General features: G+C 41.9%; 1 protein-coding gene across 1 annotated transcript in view; it reads left to right on the forward strand.

Annotated features, from left to right (window-relative positions):
* dars1 (aspartyl-tRNA synthetase 1) overlaps positions 1-17,996 on the forward strand; it is a 25,488-nt gene continuing 7,492 nt past the window's right edge. The window contains exons 1-10 of the mRNA XM_070838739.1: positions 1-128; positions 2,675-2,777; positions 4,277-4,306; positions 4,680-4,737; positions 6,325-6,417; positions 7,556-7,658; positions 10,944-11,046; positions 11,756-11,836; positions 14,102-14,161; positions 16,909-17,020. Of these exons, the coding sequence (XP_070694840.1) occupies positions 106-128; positions 2,675-2,777; positions 4,277-4,306; positions 4,680-4,737; positions 6,325-6,417; positions 7,556-7,658; positions 10,944-11,046; positions 11,756-11,836; positions 14,102-14,161; positions 16,909-17,020 (766 nt within the window). The 5' untranslated portion in view covers positions 1-105. The remainder of the gene's footprint in view (positions 129-2,674; positions 2,778-4,276; positions 4,307-4,679; positions 4,738-6,324; positions 6,418-7,555; positions 7,659-10,943; positions 11,047-11,755; positions 11,837-14,101; positions 14,162-16,908; positions 17,021-17,996) is intronic.

The raw sequence follows: 17,996 nt of genomic DNA on the forward strand, positions 1-17,996 counted from the left end.
CTTCCTTTCTGTGCACGTCCATGCTGTGAACAGCTGATGTGGAGCCTCTCGCTGTCAGACAGCCGTGAAACATTGTGTCCCCACTCTCCAAGAATATAGCTCGACATGACTAAAGAGGAGGTCCAGGGGTAAGAGCGGTGTGAAAGCTGTGCATGTCTGACAGCGTCGTCAACACATAACACTTTAAACTACCGTGTGCTAGCACTAGCAGCTAGCTAGCATTAACGTTGCCTAAACATGGAGCAGATTGCATCATCTGACAGTCGAAGTGAAGACTTCATAAAGTTTTCCTTAAATTGATCAAATGTTTGAATCGCAGCAATGTGAAGGTAAAGAGTATACGAGGCTATATGCTGGCTAACTTACGTGCTGTTGGATTGTGTGCTCATTAAAAACACCAAATTGCATTAAGGAGTCGTTCAGTTTATGATGATCCTCATTTATATGCGTTTTAGACACACTAGACATACGTGACGAGATGATCCAGGTTTGTTTCAGGTGTTTGGTGAATTCGGCTTATTGTACCTTGGTTGATATTGGACAATGGCTGCCTTCATAATTGGTCCATTTGGTTGTTGGTTGCAGATTCAAACACGGAATCTGATTCAAAGAACACCTTCAGTCAAAGTCCTCCACACGTTTACTGTTTAACAACATTTACAGTATTTAAAGTTCAGTTCTTTAAAAACCAGTCTGCAAATCCCAGCTTGTCCTGGTTGTGTTCATCCACATTCCCCCCGCTGCTCTCCTGTCAGTTTCCCCTCTGGTCACAGTCAGGTCAGGACACCTTAACTTTATTTCATTCTACCAAATACACCGAATGACCAGAAAAATAGAAATCCTGTATGATGCAATGTAATAAACTATCCCTTCAGTAAATGCACTACAGCAGAACTTGCTTAAGCCCTTAAAGTACTTGTATGGTACTAGGCTGCATTCCAATACAATGTTAACAAGTCCAACAACACCTCAACAACCACAACAACAACACTCAAAACCTCCTTATTTCAAAAATGTAATGGTGCAGGACTTCTGCCGTGGATTACATTTGAATGTAAAGAAGATATGAACTGTTCTATTCCCTTATTATCTCTTTATGAACAGACCTGTTGGACATGTGCCATCATGACAACTGTTGACAACTGTTACTCATCAAAGGTAGTTGACTGATAGTTGACTGATTGCGGTTGCTAAATGGGATAAGCTGTTCGTGTTTAACAGCAGTTTGTTTGAGGACTGATTGCAGATTGCAGGTTTTTGTGGGCAGCTGCTCCAGACAGTCAAACTGATCTCACTCGCCTGAGGTTAAAAATATTGCTGATCCAGTTTAACCAATACATCTGGTTGGTTGGTTTATTGGAAGATGGAAATAAAACAGAGTGCATCTTTTTTTTTTTTGTAAATCTACTTCACACCCTGTATAATTTAAATTTTTTATTTTATGTTGGCTGAAATGTTCAGATTCATTCTCATGACAATTTGTGTGCAGGTTGTTGGTCGGTTTTGAATGTGGCAGTAGGGGAAGTGTGAAGCCTGGTCTGAAGACGCGGACATTAACTGTTGTGATTTTTGTTTCTTGTTTAGGCTTAATTGCTATTTATAGTTGGCCTCTGGCCCTTGTTATTTCCTGTGGCTAAATAGCTGCTCCCATATTGCCCATGGGCTTCCTTCAGGTCTAGACACCTGGTCATTGGGAAAACCAGAGAGCACTCACTCATTCACCTCTTTCAAGTCTTTTCACAGTTTTATAATAGTGAATGCACATCTAATTTAAAGTGCAAAGATTAGATTTAGTCTGTGATCACCTGTTTTATTGCAACTTTAGTTTTTATACCCTTTGACCTAAATTATTGGCATGTCACTTTAATTCACTTGCTCTTTTATTTTATTTTCTGTTTCAAAGGCAGTATTTTTCACATTAACTAAATATTAAAGTGGAGTTCTTAACTATGATTGAGGCAACTTAAAATCAAATACAGAATGTGAGCTTGTGTCAAACTGTTTCACTATCACCTTTGTATTTGGTTTGTATGAATTCATTTCGGGTACGTTTATGAGTTAGATTCATGGTAACTTCTGCTGCCCTATATTATGTTTTGTGACCTAACTGTTGCACCTAGATAAGCCGCAAACCGTATGATCAGAGGACGACCTGTTCTACCTTCTGAGCCACAGCCACCGTATTTTTTTATTTAGCCTACAGTCCTGTTGCTGCTGAAAAAAACAAATGTTACTTTATAGGCAAATGTCACATGCTTATCAGCAATGACATTGTGTTGTGTGGCAGTAGCATTTAGCAAATAAAGACACCCTCAGATAAGACTAAATGTTATCATAATCGGATAATCTGTCTTCTTCACAAATTCTATTATGGATTAGAAAGTGCTATTGAGACTACTGTCTTCTCAAAGCCGCAGTGTTGAGCTAGCTAATCTTGCTTTCTGACATTTGTGCTTTTAGTCTGTCTCCAAACTCCCATCTCTCTGTTCACACAGGCTACAGCTGTTTTGGTTGAAACAACAATGGGATTAAAAGTACCACAGACTTAAAAGCTGGAGGTGGTGATGGCCAGAATAAATTTTCCCAGGCGGTCAACAACTTCCTCATGGGGTGCAGGAGAAATAGAAGGTGGAAGTTGACTTAAATGTTTATGTTGTGTGCCTTCCTGTTTCAGGGCGACGGAGGAGGAGCAGCAGGTTCAGTCAAAGAAAGGCCTGAAGAAACAGCAGAAGGAAGCAGAGAAAGCTGCAAAGAAGGCTGAGAAACAGGCCAAGCTGGTCAGTGTGTTTTTTTTTCTTCTGCGTTGTTTCATATCCGTCGCCCCCTCTTACAGCTGGTAAGGCTGTGACGTGCAGTTCTGCTGGGCATTGTGGGTCCAGAAGGGTTGGTCAGCCACAGGGGGGCCAGAGTATCCATTGTTTAAGTATTCCTGTCATTTTGGCTTTGTTTATGTCCACCCAAACAAAGTGCTATTTTCTTCCACACTGAGCTTTTAACATGCAGCTCATGCATCCTCAAACACCACAGCCAAGCACGCCTACTCTCTTTATTAACAACATTTAGGTCCTCAGACCTTTAACATGTGAAATTTTACCTTGTTCAAGTGTAAATGAGTACTAGTGATCAACAATTTATTTTTTTTTAATCTTGTTTTTTTTGGTCAAGGCCATGCAGGAAGTGATGAGGAATAGAAGTAGCTGTTGTTATCAAAATTTGCTCGCATTAGCTCAAGGTGGCATTTGTAACATTTGCCTGATACCAATTTACTTAATAAGGTCAGTGTCTGGATCAGTATTGGTGCATCCCTAGATTTTTCCTCAGGCCGTTAGAGCAAAATCTGCAGGATATAAATGAGGGAATCTGTGTCCATTGTTAGAAAATGTGTCATCTTGCTCGACACTGGCTGATCCAAGGATAATTAGACACCCTGCGCATCGATGTGTCATGACTCAAGTGGCATTCATAGGTGAAAGCAACTGTCGTGCCCTGTCTTCCAGCAGAACTCACCCAGTCAGCATGATTCACGGAAGAATCAGGTGTTTAATACACACTTTACTGGTGCATATATCAGTTTGGCATAGTAAGCATTGCCTGGGGGAAGACCCCGAAAGCTGAGGTGAATGTTTATTGAGTGAGTCTTAGCTGCCAGTTGTGCACTTTTTGTGCTGACACTTGTCACTTCAGTGGCTCCGGTGTGGGTTGGTTGCTCCATGGCTACAGCAGGACTGTATTCAGTTGATCATAAGCAGCAAAATGATCCATCATATGACTGGATTATAATATCGAGGACGGGCGATTGCAATTCACTCCACAACTAGCAGCCATTTCCACACACCAATATCAATTTGCATAGAAAATGGAATTGTAACTTTGCCAAGACTTGATCTCATCGCACTCTGGGAATCATTTGCCTAGAAGTCAGTGCAAAGATAAAGAATCTGTCCACTTACATGGTTTCTATTACAAAGCAATATCTCCTGCTGCCATTACTCATTGTCTATGATGTGTTGGAGCACAAGAGCTGTGCATTCCAGGGATCTGAGGCTTGGCTGGAGGACTGAGCTATGATTTATTCATTTTATTCAAATCCCTGATAGCACAAGATGAAAACACAATTTACATGACTGTTGTAGCAAAACGTTTTAAGTTGCTCCATTTGAAGTCAAATGTTTTTGAACATTTTTTTTATGTTTGAATTTAATAGACAGTCCTCTTGTTGTTATTTCCTGGCTATTTGCAATGCCCTCTAAACCCCTGCCGCCTCTTTGTGTTTTAGGCTGCGGAACAACAAAGCACAGAGGAAGATGTAAGTATTGCCTAAAGATCACAGAATTCATACAACAGTGACCTGCCTTTCTGTCTGACTTTGATGCTAACCCTGTTTTCACACCTTTGCAACAGTTTGTATGCAAATGCCTGCATGCTGAACTTTGAGTTTCTGATTTCTGTTTGAGATTTTTTTTTTCCCCAAAGATTGTGATAAGCCTCATTATGTGTCCCGTGTGTTATCTTTAGATGAAGTAGACAGACAGACGCTCATGAAATCAAAGTAGTAGAGTTGCCTTTGGGAACAATAGAGAGTTGATGCGCATGCGCTAAAAGAAGTGTGATGTTTTATTTAGCTGTTTGATGAAATGCCTGATATCCACTGCTAAAATGTCACGCTTTCACTCTGTCAGGACTTTGCCAAGGACCGATACGGTGTGTCGGCTATGGTCCAGTCTCAACAAAAACTGGGTGAGTACGACAGCTACTTCCTTCACTCATCAACCAGCCAGACAACTTCCTGTTTCTGAAAAAAAAGGAAAATAATTAAGAAAATTGGATTAATTTGATATATTTATGCTTATGTTTTGGATTGGTACCAATGACTTTAAAGAGGGGTAAAACCTTTGCCTCACCTTGACGCGACTAAGTTTAATGACCATATAGACCCATTTCTCTGTTACATGCGGTGATATTTGGTGTTTTAAGAGTAGCTGAATATAGTGTAATTTTATCCTCTCCCTGTCTCAATTCATCACATTGGACTGATCATTGTTTTTATATGTTCTTTTTTTTAGTATATTTCATAATGTACCTGCTGTCCACATTGAGCCTCTTTTTCAAACACGCGTCTGCACTGTGTCAGAATAGCGAAATGTGTATGTGTGTACATGTGTGTTCATTGTCACAAAGTGAAAAAACAAATTCACACAATAAGGTAAATATTGTATAGGTGGTAAACAAAAAGGTGTTAGTTTTGATATTATTTCAAAGTACCAGTGTGAGTATGTCTGAAACCTGTCAATCATAATGTGGCGTTTTTTAAACCTGACTAGAGTTGTCTGAAGTTCAGGATCAGATGGCCAACCTGCACTCCTGCCTTTACCTAGTGTTAAAGACATGAGGTCACGCCAAATCATTAATGAAACAGTCACATTTCCTGTGCTGGAAATTGCAGGTTGAACCTGTACATGTGCATGTAGGTGCAACGTGTTAAACAGCCACCCTAACAACTGCTCTTGAGGTGAGAAAATTGGTGAGAAACAAAAAAAACAGCATCCTGAAATGGAGAATGTGCAGTGACTCTCAAATTATGTGTTTTGATACACGATGGCATCCTGGCCCAGAACTTCTCAGGTTACTTTAGACTGGCTGTCAAAAATTACAGATGACACGATTTCAACTGATAAACATCACGAAAAATGCCTTTGGCCTCTTCTCTCATAGCGATTGCAGCATTGATAATTGCTTTTACTAATAGTGTGTGATAAATCCCGGATGAACAAGACGGCAGGCGGAGCCGTCGAGGTCGTCCATCCGTCTGGATGCTCTTTCAGCTCCAGTGGCAGCAAACAAAGTAGAGGCCTCTCTCACCTGCATGCCAAGCCCAGCCAACTGGATGGGGTGACAGGGTGAGGGGGTGGAGGGTGAGGGCTTTCATGTGGGTTGACGCAGAGTTCTCAGCCGAACGGGCGGCTCTGTTTTCTCTGGTGCAGCCTCAGTGTCTGCTTCTCCTGCGCGCTGATAATAAGGAGAAAGCATGCCTCTGAGTGACACAGGTGAAACTAGAGTCAATTTGTCATATATCCCACAGAGAATGGGTGAGTTAGACAGCTTTTCAGCAGGCCTCCTAGTGTGTCTTATTTATTAGGCCCGTCTGTAATTTGAGCATTTTATTGTGTATACGTCTACACACGCACATGCATGCTTATTCACATTTCTTTCTGCCTTTGGGAGTGTGCAGGGGGGTGGAGGGAGGGTAAGGGGTGTGAGATTCCTTTGAAAGAGAGGCAGAAAGGTCCTTTGAAGTAATACATTTTTTGTGTGTTTGTGAGCCAGACAGGTCGTTGGTGCGGGTCCAAGACATTACTCTTGAGAAAGCTGACCAGCTGATCTGGCTGCGTGCCCGAGTCCACACCAGCAGAGCTAAAGGTGAGATCATCTTTGTTCACCTCTTTTGTTTTTTTGTTTTTTTGGCTTAGAGACTTCCTTTTGTGCGAAAGACAAAAAACAGCCAAGACACGATGACCTCTGTGTTAATCCTTGGTGTGCTACAGTGAAACGTCCAAACCCTTTGCCCTTAGGCCAGTTCTCCACATCACTCCCTTGTCTTCAAGACCAAACAGCTATTCTGATTCTCGTCTTTGACGTACCGTTAGATTTCCAAAGACCTCGATGACTGAAATTACTCTCTTCAGATCAACACTGAAGTTCAGTGCATATGAACCTGCCCTCCACACACACACACGCACGCTTACGGCATTTTTTTTTTTTTTTCCATTCTTCCATGTTAAGCAGAGTTTGATATCCTGAGGGTGTTTTTGATATCTTTGTCAAACTAGCCTGTCCCTGCCAACTGGAAGCTCAAATAACCTTGATTTGTTAGGCCAAGCTCCTGGCAGCCATGATGTTGCTCTGTTTGAATACAATGAGCCCACTCAGCTTTGCCAGGTTATTACATCTCTGTATGAAACACAAAGCCTTTTTTGCTGCCGCGCTACACTCGTAATTACAAATGAATTAAAGTCTCAATGATTTGTCTTTTTAACCGTTTCCCTTCGAGATGACTTCCAGAGTCAAGAGTCACTTCCCCTCCACTCATGTCTTCATTCTATCTGCCCGCCGTAAGGATGTCCGTGTGAGCAGAATAACATCCTGATTTGGTCTGAGATGAGGTGCGTCTGTTGGTGGGATTTTGGCATTGCTATTATCCCCACCACCCACCCCCTTCTCACGGGCAGCAAACATCAAAGTACCTGGGTGGTCCGACTGTCTACTGCTCTGAGATTTTGTTGGCTAACTTGTTTACACTCCTCCTAGGTGTGTGTGTTTTTGTTAGGAAGGTAACAATCACCCTCTCTCAACACAGAGCTCTTCAAAGAGACGGCTCCGTTCACAAATGTTTGACACTTCACCTGTAGATGGTAAGGAGGATCCTCACAGCTGGGGATACCTTCGTCATCGGGAGTCACACATGAGTCTTCAGAAAGAGCACCCCAAGCCTGTTAAGCTTGCATAAAAGAGATCTGAACAGCTACAAAACTACCTATTGTTGTTGTTTTGTTTTCAGGGAAGCAATGCTTCTTGGTCCTGCGTCAACAGCAGTTTAACGTGCAGGCACTGGTCGCAGTGGGAGATCGTGCCAGCAAGCAGATGGTCAAGTTTGCCGCAAAGTGAGTACCGAGACTGCTCTTCCTGTCAGAGGGGGCACAAACAATGGTGGGAAAATCCTGGCCCCTAATCGTCCACCGATCCATTTTCACACATTCTGAGTGAGGTAGAGGGTGGGGGAATCAATCATTTTTCACTTGACAACAAAAGCTGGCTGTTAACGGGGTGGGATACAGCAGCATTTTAATGGAAAGGTTCCTGTCGAGATGGCAGATACAGCAGCTTGGATCAGAGGAGGAAGAAATACTTAAGAGCCAAACATCATTAGTCATGTTAGCGGCCAAATTGTTGTCTACTACGTGTAGTCTATGAATGGACATGACCATTGGCGGATATGCACTTTATTAAAATGGATAAAAGGGGATGGGGGGGGGGCTCTCTGATAATAACGCTCCTTTTGCCTGTTGAGATGTTCACAAAATGACTTTTTGTGAAATAATTCTAAATTTGAAACCTAGATCCACATCAAAAAAACATAATTCATGTCATTTACTAAAACATGCAGTGCATTCGTCACATGTTTTCGAAACACATCTGTTTTCCAGCACTGTCGTTCTTTGATGAATTCATTAGATTTCTAAATGGGGAAGACCTCAATTATCGTGCATTACTTAAATGGCACCTTGTCAGATATTGCTAAATTAGACACAGGGCAACACCCACAACTGTAATCTTCCAGACTAAAATGGCAGTTAAGACATTGGATAATCAAGAACTTAAGCAATGCAGAGATTGCAGGTGTATTTACAACAAGCAGCAACTGTCACTGCCTTAGAGCCACAAAAAAAGCTGCCATTAAGAATGAAGATAGACCAAGTGTATGTTTTTTCACCCTCTCAGAGAATGTTAACGAAAAGTTGAAGAAATAAAACGACAAAAACAAATTTCTATTATTCATGTAATACTGCCTGAGAAAGCCTAGGCGTACATTCAGTCCAACCAGATTGATTTAAAAACATGAGTGATGAAATTTATGTACACACCTGCCTGATTCATACGTAAACAAGACAGAGCTACTAAATGTTTGATGAATACCAAAATGTGCATAAATTACCATTTTGCACACACTCATTATACTCATGTTTGATAAATGAGACCTTAGGAGCCCTTGGCGAGGTGTTGCCGTGTGTTGAGGTTTACAGGAAACATAACACAAGTATTTTTTTTCTAATGAGAGCGAGGTCACTGCTGCTTAGTCCCGAGTCTTGACCTGCTGCCTGAACACACTGACCCCACTTTGTTAGAAGTGTCAGAATCCCCCGGCCGCGCCAAACTTCCCCTCAGTCACTGAGCTGCTTTTTTTTTTAAGCTTCAGAAATAACATGGGCATAGAGGCGACCAGTGACTTCAAACTACATGTTGTTTAATATTATTCTGTAGAATAGTTTGCTGTATACCACAAGGTATTCTGTCTGGGACATAACCTGCATTTCAGTATTTTTTTTTCACAGTTTCTTTTATATGCAGCTGTTTCTCAATGTTGTTCTGCAATGTTGTGGTTGGGCAGTTAGGTTGTTGGGAAATACATTGTCACCTAACGGAGCAAGTGAAACTCATGACATGTTTGCCAAGACAACATGGTCTCACATCAGAACTGAAAAATAGCAAAGTCACGCCACAGCGCAACAGTTTTATCAAGCAGGGTTCTGCAAGGTTGCTGCAAGGATCAAAATGTTAAGCGTTTTTTAAGAATATTTACATTTTGAAGGACAGGTGGCACCACCAGTTCCTGTGGCTGCCTGACCCTCGTCTACTTTCACACACTTTGGTGCGATGATTGACGAGCCGAGTAAGACCCTGGATTACATGTAAATCCTCTCATAATCATCGATGACATTGCTAGAGAAGTCTCCATTCACATATTGAATCTCCAAGTCACCCAGCACCCTCTCACTCAATTTAATTAAGTGATTTTTAAGGGGGCGTGCTATGAAATAACACCCTTTACTGCAACTGCAATAAAAATCAGCTGTAAGTAGCAGGTGTCCTGCATCAGGAGGGGAAACCCTAATGCTAATCACCTCCAGTTTGCTCTGTTAAAGGCCTGTTTTGGTAGCTTTGGCTTCATCAGGATCTTTAATTCTTGTCAGTTTTTTTTTTTTTTTTTGTCCGCCTCAGTGATAAAGTGATCACAAGTCTTGCACAATAATGTGAGCTTGAATGAGCTCTCCATGTAAGTTTTTGCCACTTCTTTGTGGACTTCAACTACTGAAACCAATAAGACGGGTGAAAACAGAGCAAAGAGCAAACTTTAATTCAAAAAGCAGTCTCTCTCCCCTTTTCTCTCCGAGTTGTATTTCTCATCTGCGTGTGATATTGTCAACTCTTCGTCTTGAGTAAACCAGTATGTTTCCCTCGGTGTGCGCGCCGAATGTATCGCCAGCCTCTGGGCCATGCAGCGGAAGTTATTAATGTGAGGATTTATTTATCTTACTGATCTCCTACTACAGGGGAAGGACTATGGCAGCAGCTGTCGTGGGGCTGAAGGGACAGCAGTACCCCAGTGTTCAGTCCCTCATTACTGCTTTTTAATGAGGAGAAGTGAAGGATTACAGCAGGTTTCCCATCTGGCCTTGCGCTGCATGACAGTCAGCGTTGTTCCTCACATCTCTGATGATGTTCTGGGTTTCAGTGGGGAACCTGTGTAGGAAGACGGTGCATTGTTTTGAAAAGCTATAGTGATAAAATTAAAAACAGGTTCTTCCCCACATGCTGTAGTTTACTTTCACTTGAGTGTATAATGGGGGAATTCTTACACCTGCTCACAGAATTAAACTGCTTTTGTTTTTGTATTAGAGCTGGGTACTTCCTGGAGCTCACAAAATGATGTGAACTGCAACCGTTTTGCAACAATCCCTCTCTAACTGGCCTGCTCCTCTTCATTTGCTTCTCCTCCTTTATGATGGATATAAATTATTAAGGGCTAATGTATCCTGTCATCTGCCTTGAAATTAGCTGGTGCTGGTTTAATACAGGGAAAGCCATTTGATAGACAGTTGGCTCATTTAGGGCCTTTATAGTTCTCAAAATCATAGTGTGATGCTCCCAGATGCAGAGATATTTCTAAAAGTAAAGCTGTTACTCCACCACCCAACTCAAAATCACCCACCCATATCCCACACTACACCCCTGCAAATCACCCCATGAAAAATTAAAATGCCTATCTGCAAGAATCAGACACAGTTTAATGGAAATATTGTTCTCACAGTTAACCTCCCACGCAGATGAGTTTGTTTTCTGAGTGCTATCAGTTGTTTACACTCCACCCTCCCTGCTGCCTTCAACAGCATCACCAAGGAAAGCATCGTAGACGTGGAGGCGTTGGTGAGGAAAGTGGAGCAGAAGATCGAGAGCTGTTCCCAGCAGGACGTGGAGCTTCACATCGAGAGGGTGGGCATTCTTTTCACCGCAGTCATCAAACACACAGAAACACACAGAGGACAATGCAGACTCTGTCTATGCACCACACTTCTCCTACATATCTAACTAAAAACGCACAAAACGTACTTTTTTTTTCTGCAATCACAATGGAACAGCTTTGATTTATATCATTCAAGCAGGTGAGTGCACACTCAGAGTTAAACACCTCATTATAACTCTTTCCTCAACACAGTACATGATCAGTAGTTACTCCAAAACATCACATTTAGCTAGTAGAGTGTACAACTAGTTGTGTGTAATCACAAATTATATGAATTCAGTAAATTAATACATACAGTTTTAGAGGGTTTCAGGCACACGCGGTACAATTCAACACTCCAACTTCAATCCCTCCAGTACTGACTCTAAAGAGAAAAAAAAAAAGAAAAAAAACCCCCAAGAGCATAAATGTGATACTAGATGTACAGCGCTGTGGGGCTTTCAGGGGGTTCCAGGGTTTCATGTTTGTATCCACCACGTGTTAGCAACACAGTAACCCAGTCATTTAACAGATGGTTTCTCACTCGCACTTAGGTGAGGTTTTTTAACAGATGAGGCTGTCGGACTTTCTAACACTGTATGTGGACTTGGAGGGTGACAAACCACCGATGTTTCCATTAGATGCTCAGACAATGGAAAGTACCGTGAATGTTAATGCTCTTTGTTTCTTTCTCCTCAGATTTTTGTCATCAGCCAGGCAGAGCCTCGTCTCCCCCTGCAGTTAGAGGATGCTGTCAGGCCCGATGGGGAGGGAGAGGAGGTGAGGATCAATGTGGGGACGGATGAGAAGGCATGGAAAGTGCACTTCACCCAAGATCCTCACTGCTGACACTCCAATGCTGTTTGTTCCTTTGTGCCCACTAATGTGAAGTATTTGTTGAGACCTAAGGCCGATCTTACTCATTCCTGTCAATGCAGTTGACACTAATTGTAGGGCATTTTTGTGGCATTAGGGAGGTGGTTAAGGCGCTCCAATATGATGCTGTTGTGATTTGGCTGAAAAAGAGAAAATCTAACCTCCAACAATTTAAGGAACTTGGAATGGAACAGCTCGAACCTCCACTGTCAAGTGAAAACAATGAGCATGTAATGCCAATAAGAGACAGTTTACTCTCAGCCAGAAAAATACAGCTCAAGACTGCTTTTATGTAAAAATAAATCTGACGTCGACTTTTCAGTGTGACAGTCCACTGTCTAAAACTCATAATGCGCATGGGAAGGCTTGGTCCCACTAAATTATAACAACAATTTGTCTGTATATCTGAAAAATCGTAGCAAAATTGTAGCTAACGTCCTCCCTCACAGACGGAGCATGTTATCGGTAAGGAGAATAGAAATCGTTGTTTTTGGCAGACTTCAGGATTGGGTAATTAAACCTGGTTAAATTAAACAAGATGGAGAGTAGAATGGCTCACACTGATTAACATCAAACTCAGTAAGAAGCATCACCTCGTCTGACTCACCGCTCTTCATGCAAACTGTGATTTCAGCTCGCTGTGTTTATAAGAGCCGGCAGTCAGGGTTTAGGGAGCCATCTGAATTCCAATTAAGAAGATTTGTGCATCGATGCTGAATCATTTCAGGGAATCCTGATGTATTTAAGAAGTCATTATTTTTCCCACCCACAGTTTAGGTTCTTATTAATGGTTATTAAACTTTGAGGCTGCTATTTTGGCCTGTGAATCGCTGGCTGAACAGAAAGTCTGTTCGACACAGGCATGACTGGTTGGTGATTGAAGAAAAATTGTGTTTTTTTTTTTGTTGAAGTCAGTTTTGTAAATTTGCAAAGTGCAAATAGTGCAGTAAACCTGTGTCAAAGTACACATAGCCTAACAATGAACTGGTTAGGAGAACCAGCTGCAGCCTCTGAAATTGCCAGTGGAAATGCTGGCATGTGGTTGGATGGTTTAGAAGTGTTCTTGCAGTGCTTTTTTTGCCGTGTCTTTCTGTGTTGACCTGAAATGTGGCTATAATTCTAATTTACGGTTGGAGATGTGGTCGCGATATTTGGCTGACATGCTTATTTGTAAAACACTGGCATCTATAACATTAAATTTGGGGTTGTGACCTCGAAAAGAAAAAGATGTTATTGAAGAGTTATTCAGCTCCATTTCAGGAAAATACACATTTTTTCCCACAATTTTTCTCCATTTGCTCAATTCAAAGCGTTTCATAGTGATTACCAGTTATGTTGCAGCCACAGCTGTTTGACAAGCCTTTCTATTACAATGAATGAATTGCCCCACCCCAACAGTGAGTTTTTCCATAGCTGTGGGTCATATCTAATATCAAATCAAATCAAAAACGTATCAATTTATACGTGTGTGTGAGCAAATTAAGACAAGAGGCTGCCAGTGTTTATCCAGTAAGCCAACCTTTTCCACTGTAGCGGCATCCCAGGTGTTTTCTGCAGAGATTCAACGTGTCACTCACACACTTGAAGCAGCGCCTGACCTCCCAAGAGACACAGGCCTTAACAGCCCTGTCTGTCTGACTATCTGCCCGTCTAACCTTTTGTCCCTCTGCATGGGGCTGTTTGGAGCAGGATGTGGCTGTACAGGCTATTAGCTCAAACCCCAGCGGGTCCTCTGAGGAAGCCCGACATCCATGACCCTGGAAGCAGTGGTTTTCTCGTGATGAAACATTTATTCTTTCATTTCTTTCTTCCTTTTCTCTTTTATTGCTGTGTTGTCCCACATTGCAGATGTCTTTTGTCACTGTTTACCTCGTAATAGTTTTTTTTTCTTTTACTTTTTGGCGTTTTAAGCTGCACAAACATGGTAGTTGTACTGTGTGATGCAGTTATTGACGGCTCTAATTTTTAGAGCTCCCAGTAGCTGACAAAGATGACAAGTATTGCATGTTTCCTTGTATTTTCTCTGAAAAGCCTCTAAAAGTAAAAGCATTTACACATCACTGGCCACAAACACTCCAATGAAAGGAACACAACATTGCTGAATATTTCATAGTCTGAGGGGTTTTGGTGATGTGATGTGATAATGTTTTTTTCTGTTTTTGCCCCCAGGAAGGCAGAGCCACAGTCAACCAGGACACCAAGCTGGACAACAGGGTGATTGATCTTAGGGTAAGTTGCTACCAGAGCTGAGGAAAAACAGGCAACAAAGCCTGCAGGGTATTTGTTTTGTGATATCAAATCTAGCGGGTAACATGTTCATATTTGAGGCTTGAATAGTACTCTGGTGAGCTGGAAAAAGCAGTTTGATGCCACACCTGTGTAAGGTTGCTTTTTCGCTACTAGTTGTCCACCATCAATATTACAATAGATTTGATTTTATTATTATTATTTTATTAATCCCTTTAGAAAATATTAGAAATGCCACAGGAACAACAAAGTTAATCTGATCTTTTACATTGTATCTTATAATATAGAAAACCTAGAAAGGGAGAACAATTAGAGGAGAAACATAAGGGAAAGCAGACAACCTTTTGAGTATTTGAAATGCACAGCAAACCACTGCGCCTCTGAGGTGAGACAGAGATGTCTCTGATTTGGTGGGTTGATGCTATGAATCTGCTGCAGTGTGAGAGATGCGCTAAATCTATGCGAGCAGCAGTGGAGACCAAGCCGCAAAGTGTCTCATTGTTTTGATCTGTGCCTCCCACGTGTATGATGCAGCAGGCAGGAAGGTACTACCACCACAGCACAGAGCCACGTAGCTCGCAAGCCTCACAACAACACCTGTTTCGGTTACAATGTGCACTTTGAGCTCATGGACTCGGGTCTGTCATCACTTTTGTACTTTAGAGCCCATTGAAGCTATAAAGTGGTTCCCACACTGGCAGGCAGACCTCCAAAAGGGAACCGTAAACCTCCTCCAATAATAATTTAGTTCCTATGGAAGTCCCCTTGTAACTTGACCATCCTCAAACATAAGGTGCCTCACACTAAAACACAGTGGAAAAGTTATTCTCATTCATTTTAATTTAGTTTTGAATAAGACAGCTGCACTCACATGTAGCCAAGTTATTGTACGGTCATCCTGACTAGATAGTTGGCCAGTAGAGTCAAAGCAAATCCCCTAACAGTAACGCTGCCATTACCTCACCATTATAGATGTGTAAGAAATATTGTAAAAATACAACTGTATTTATTATTATTATTATTGATCAATCAGTCAATTATTTTCTCAGTAAATTATTTAATTTTGGGGCTATGAAACCTCAGAGTTGTGAAAAATGCCCATCACAGTTCTCTAAAGCCCAAGGTGATGTCTGTAAGTTGCGTGTTTTCTTAGACTAATAGTCCAAAATCAGAAGTTTTCCAGTTTACTATCACAGGAGACAAAGGAAAGCTGTACTCATCCTCACATGAGATCAGCATGTGAATATTTGGCATTTTTCCAGAAAGTGCAACATAAGCCATTCATTGATTATGACAATTTGATTTAGTTTTCTGTTGATCAACTAATCGATTCATTGTTTAAGCTCTAGTTCATTTTGTTGTGCTTAACTTGCTCTCGTCACTCAAGGAGAATCTTGATGGCAAGACGTTTGTCTTTAAGACCATCGTATTGCCCAGGTGACTGACTTACGCACTGTAAGTCAGTCACCTGGGCAATACGATGATCAGACGAATTTCAACAACAATTGCAACACTCATATTTTGGTGTAGAAAATTTCAAGGACGAGGAATCCAGTCGTTCAGCGGCTGTTGAAAGAAATATCAACTGGCCAAATTACTGAAATTAAGAACAAAGCTGAACCAGCCTATGTGCTCTGGTTACTACCCATGGTGGATCGGTTTCAGGTATCAAGTCAGTACTGTGTGACACTGAGACGTATGTGTGGTTCAGGTTTGTTTTTATGAGGCCCCACACTCGGAGGAAGTGCCAGTTTGAGAACGCGCTTACTGCCACCTCACCAGAGACATGCTGCAAACAGGAGCTGCTGTTCTGAATGTGGTTCTGCACACATTGGTTGTAGGTTGGTTTCCCCGGGTTTCACATGGGGCACAGCCCAGTGTCTAATATGTGTCACAAACGAGTCCAGGGGGTTCCGAGGTTTGCATGGTTAGTTTGGTTCACCACGTTTTAAAGGTTTTGGCGTTTTGAAGCAGGAAGGTTTCTTCTTTTCGCAAGGTTTTCAGATTGGAATTGACAGAAAAGTCTCAGCCAGACAGCCCTGAAGCATTGTCTGCAAATTAATGAGCTTGCCAGTGTTTTGACATTATCACCTTTCCATCCTGCCAACTGTTAGTCAGACGACGCCTATTCAGGACTGGACAGGCACTAGAAATGGGGGATGGTGGGGGGATGAAACCTTTTAATTAGCGCAGACCTGTGCATCCTTTATTGAAAGGATCGGGGTCTGTCGTCATGTAGATGTGAAATAATTGGAGCTGAAAGCCAGTAAAACTCAATTGTAGAAATCTTGTCATTCGAGAGTCGGTTACAGGGAGTGTTCTCTTAGGCGCTGACTTGCTCTGCCGCCCGTCTGTTGCTGTTCTGAGGGGTTTTGGGGCTTAGGTTTTACCAGTAATCTCCCGACTTAGTTGGAGCAGTTTTTCCTCGCCGCCTTGGTTTCAGCATTTACATTTCTAATGATAGGTTTAAAGTTCCTCCCTGGGTTTGAATACCTGTCTTTCCCTTGCCAGCAAATAAATGTTCCACCCTTCATGTCTAGAGGAGTTGCGTGAACAGAAATTGGCAGGCTTGTTTTTACGCATCTCTTATATTGTGTAATAAATTCAATAAATCACACTAAGAGTGGTAATGCCTCTGTGTGTGTGTGTGTGTGTGTGTGTGTGTGTGTGTGTGTGTGGGTGGCTGTGTGTGTGGCTGTGTGTGTGTTCGTGTGTCTATCCTCCCAAAGACGACCACAAGCCAGGCCATCTTTCGCCTGCAGTCGGGAGTGTGCCAGCTCTTCAGAGACACCCTCACCGAAAAGGGCTTTGTGGAGATCCAGACCCCTAAAATCATATCAGGTACAAACACATTCTGTGTCACGTTGATCCTGCCCCATGGGAAAACTAAGACTAACATGTTTTTAGACACTTGTTTCTATATCACCACCCACAGGTGTCCTGTGAGTCATCGTGTGGCAGTTATGAGGTTGACTTCCTGTCTGCGCCGGTTATCTTTCTTCTATACTGCAATTCAAATCAGGAACCAAACTTAAAGTTCAGTTTGAAGCTCACAAAACCGTTTCAGTGAGTCACAGTGTCGATGCAAAGAAGGTTTTAGAAAGAGCTACTGTTTCAGACCAGATCAGGATTTTAATCCAGCCCACTGGGAATTTAGATGCATCAACCAGCTCTCACATCAGCCCCTCTACTCTCTCATTTCCACACAATGCTCCTCTAATTTGAGCATTCCTGAAGGGGAGGCATTCCTTAAGCTTTCTCCCAAAAGACCTTATCTCACTTCACTAAAAGAAGGAAAGCCTGTAAAAAAAAAAAAAACAAAGAATCAAGCAGAAAGCTTTTCACCGATATTCTGAAGACACGGTTATTTTTGAGCTTTTCCTTGCATAGTGTCTCTCTTATCCTGGCATCTTTTTCTCAGCATCAGGTGTGAGATGATTTGGTATTCTACATGTATACAGCGTACCTTGTGGTAAGCTTTTCCACTCTTCAGCTAACATTAATGTGTTGCTTAAAGTCCAGAGAAAGGTTTATATAGTTAATAATGAAAGCTTTACACAAATTAATAGGATCAGGTTTTGATCTAAAATCACATTTATATACTCAAAACAGTCGAGTAAATAATCTGTTTTTCGTACAGCACAGTAAATGATCCTGTATACTAATCTCCAGTCCTCAGTCTCCCACATGCCTCTCAGACTAGAAATGAACTGTGGTGAAAACCTGTGACCCTCACTTCCTCTTTTCTTGAAGAGCCAATGATATTGACGTGGCCTGGCTCTCCCAAATTCAAAAGTACCGCTCTTTTATTTTGGCG

Source organism: Pempheris klunzingeri, chromosome 10 (genome assembly GCF_042242105.1).
Source record: "Pempheris klunzingeri isolate RE-2024b chromosome 10, fPemKlu1.hap1, whole genome shotgun sequence".
Lineage (NCBI taxonomy): Eukaryota > Metazoa > Chordata > Actinopteri > Acropomatiformes > Pempheridae > Pempheris > Pempheris klunzingeri.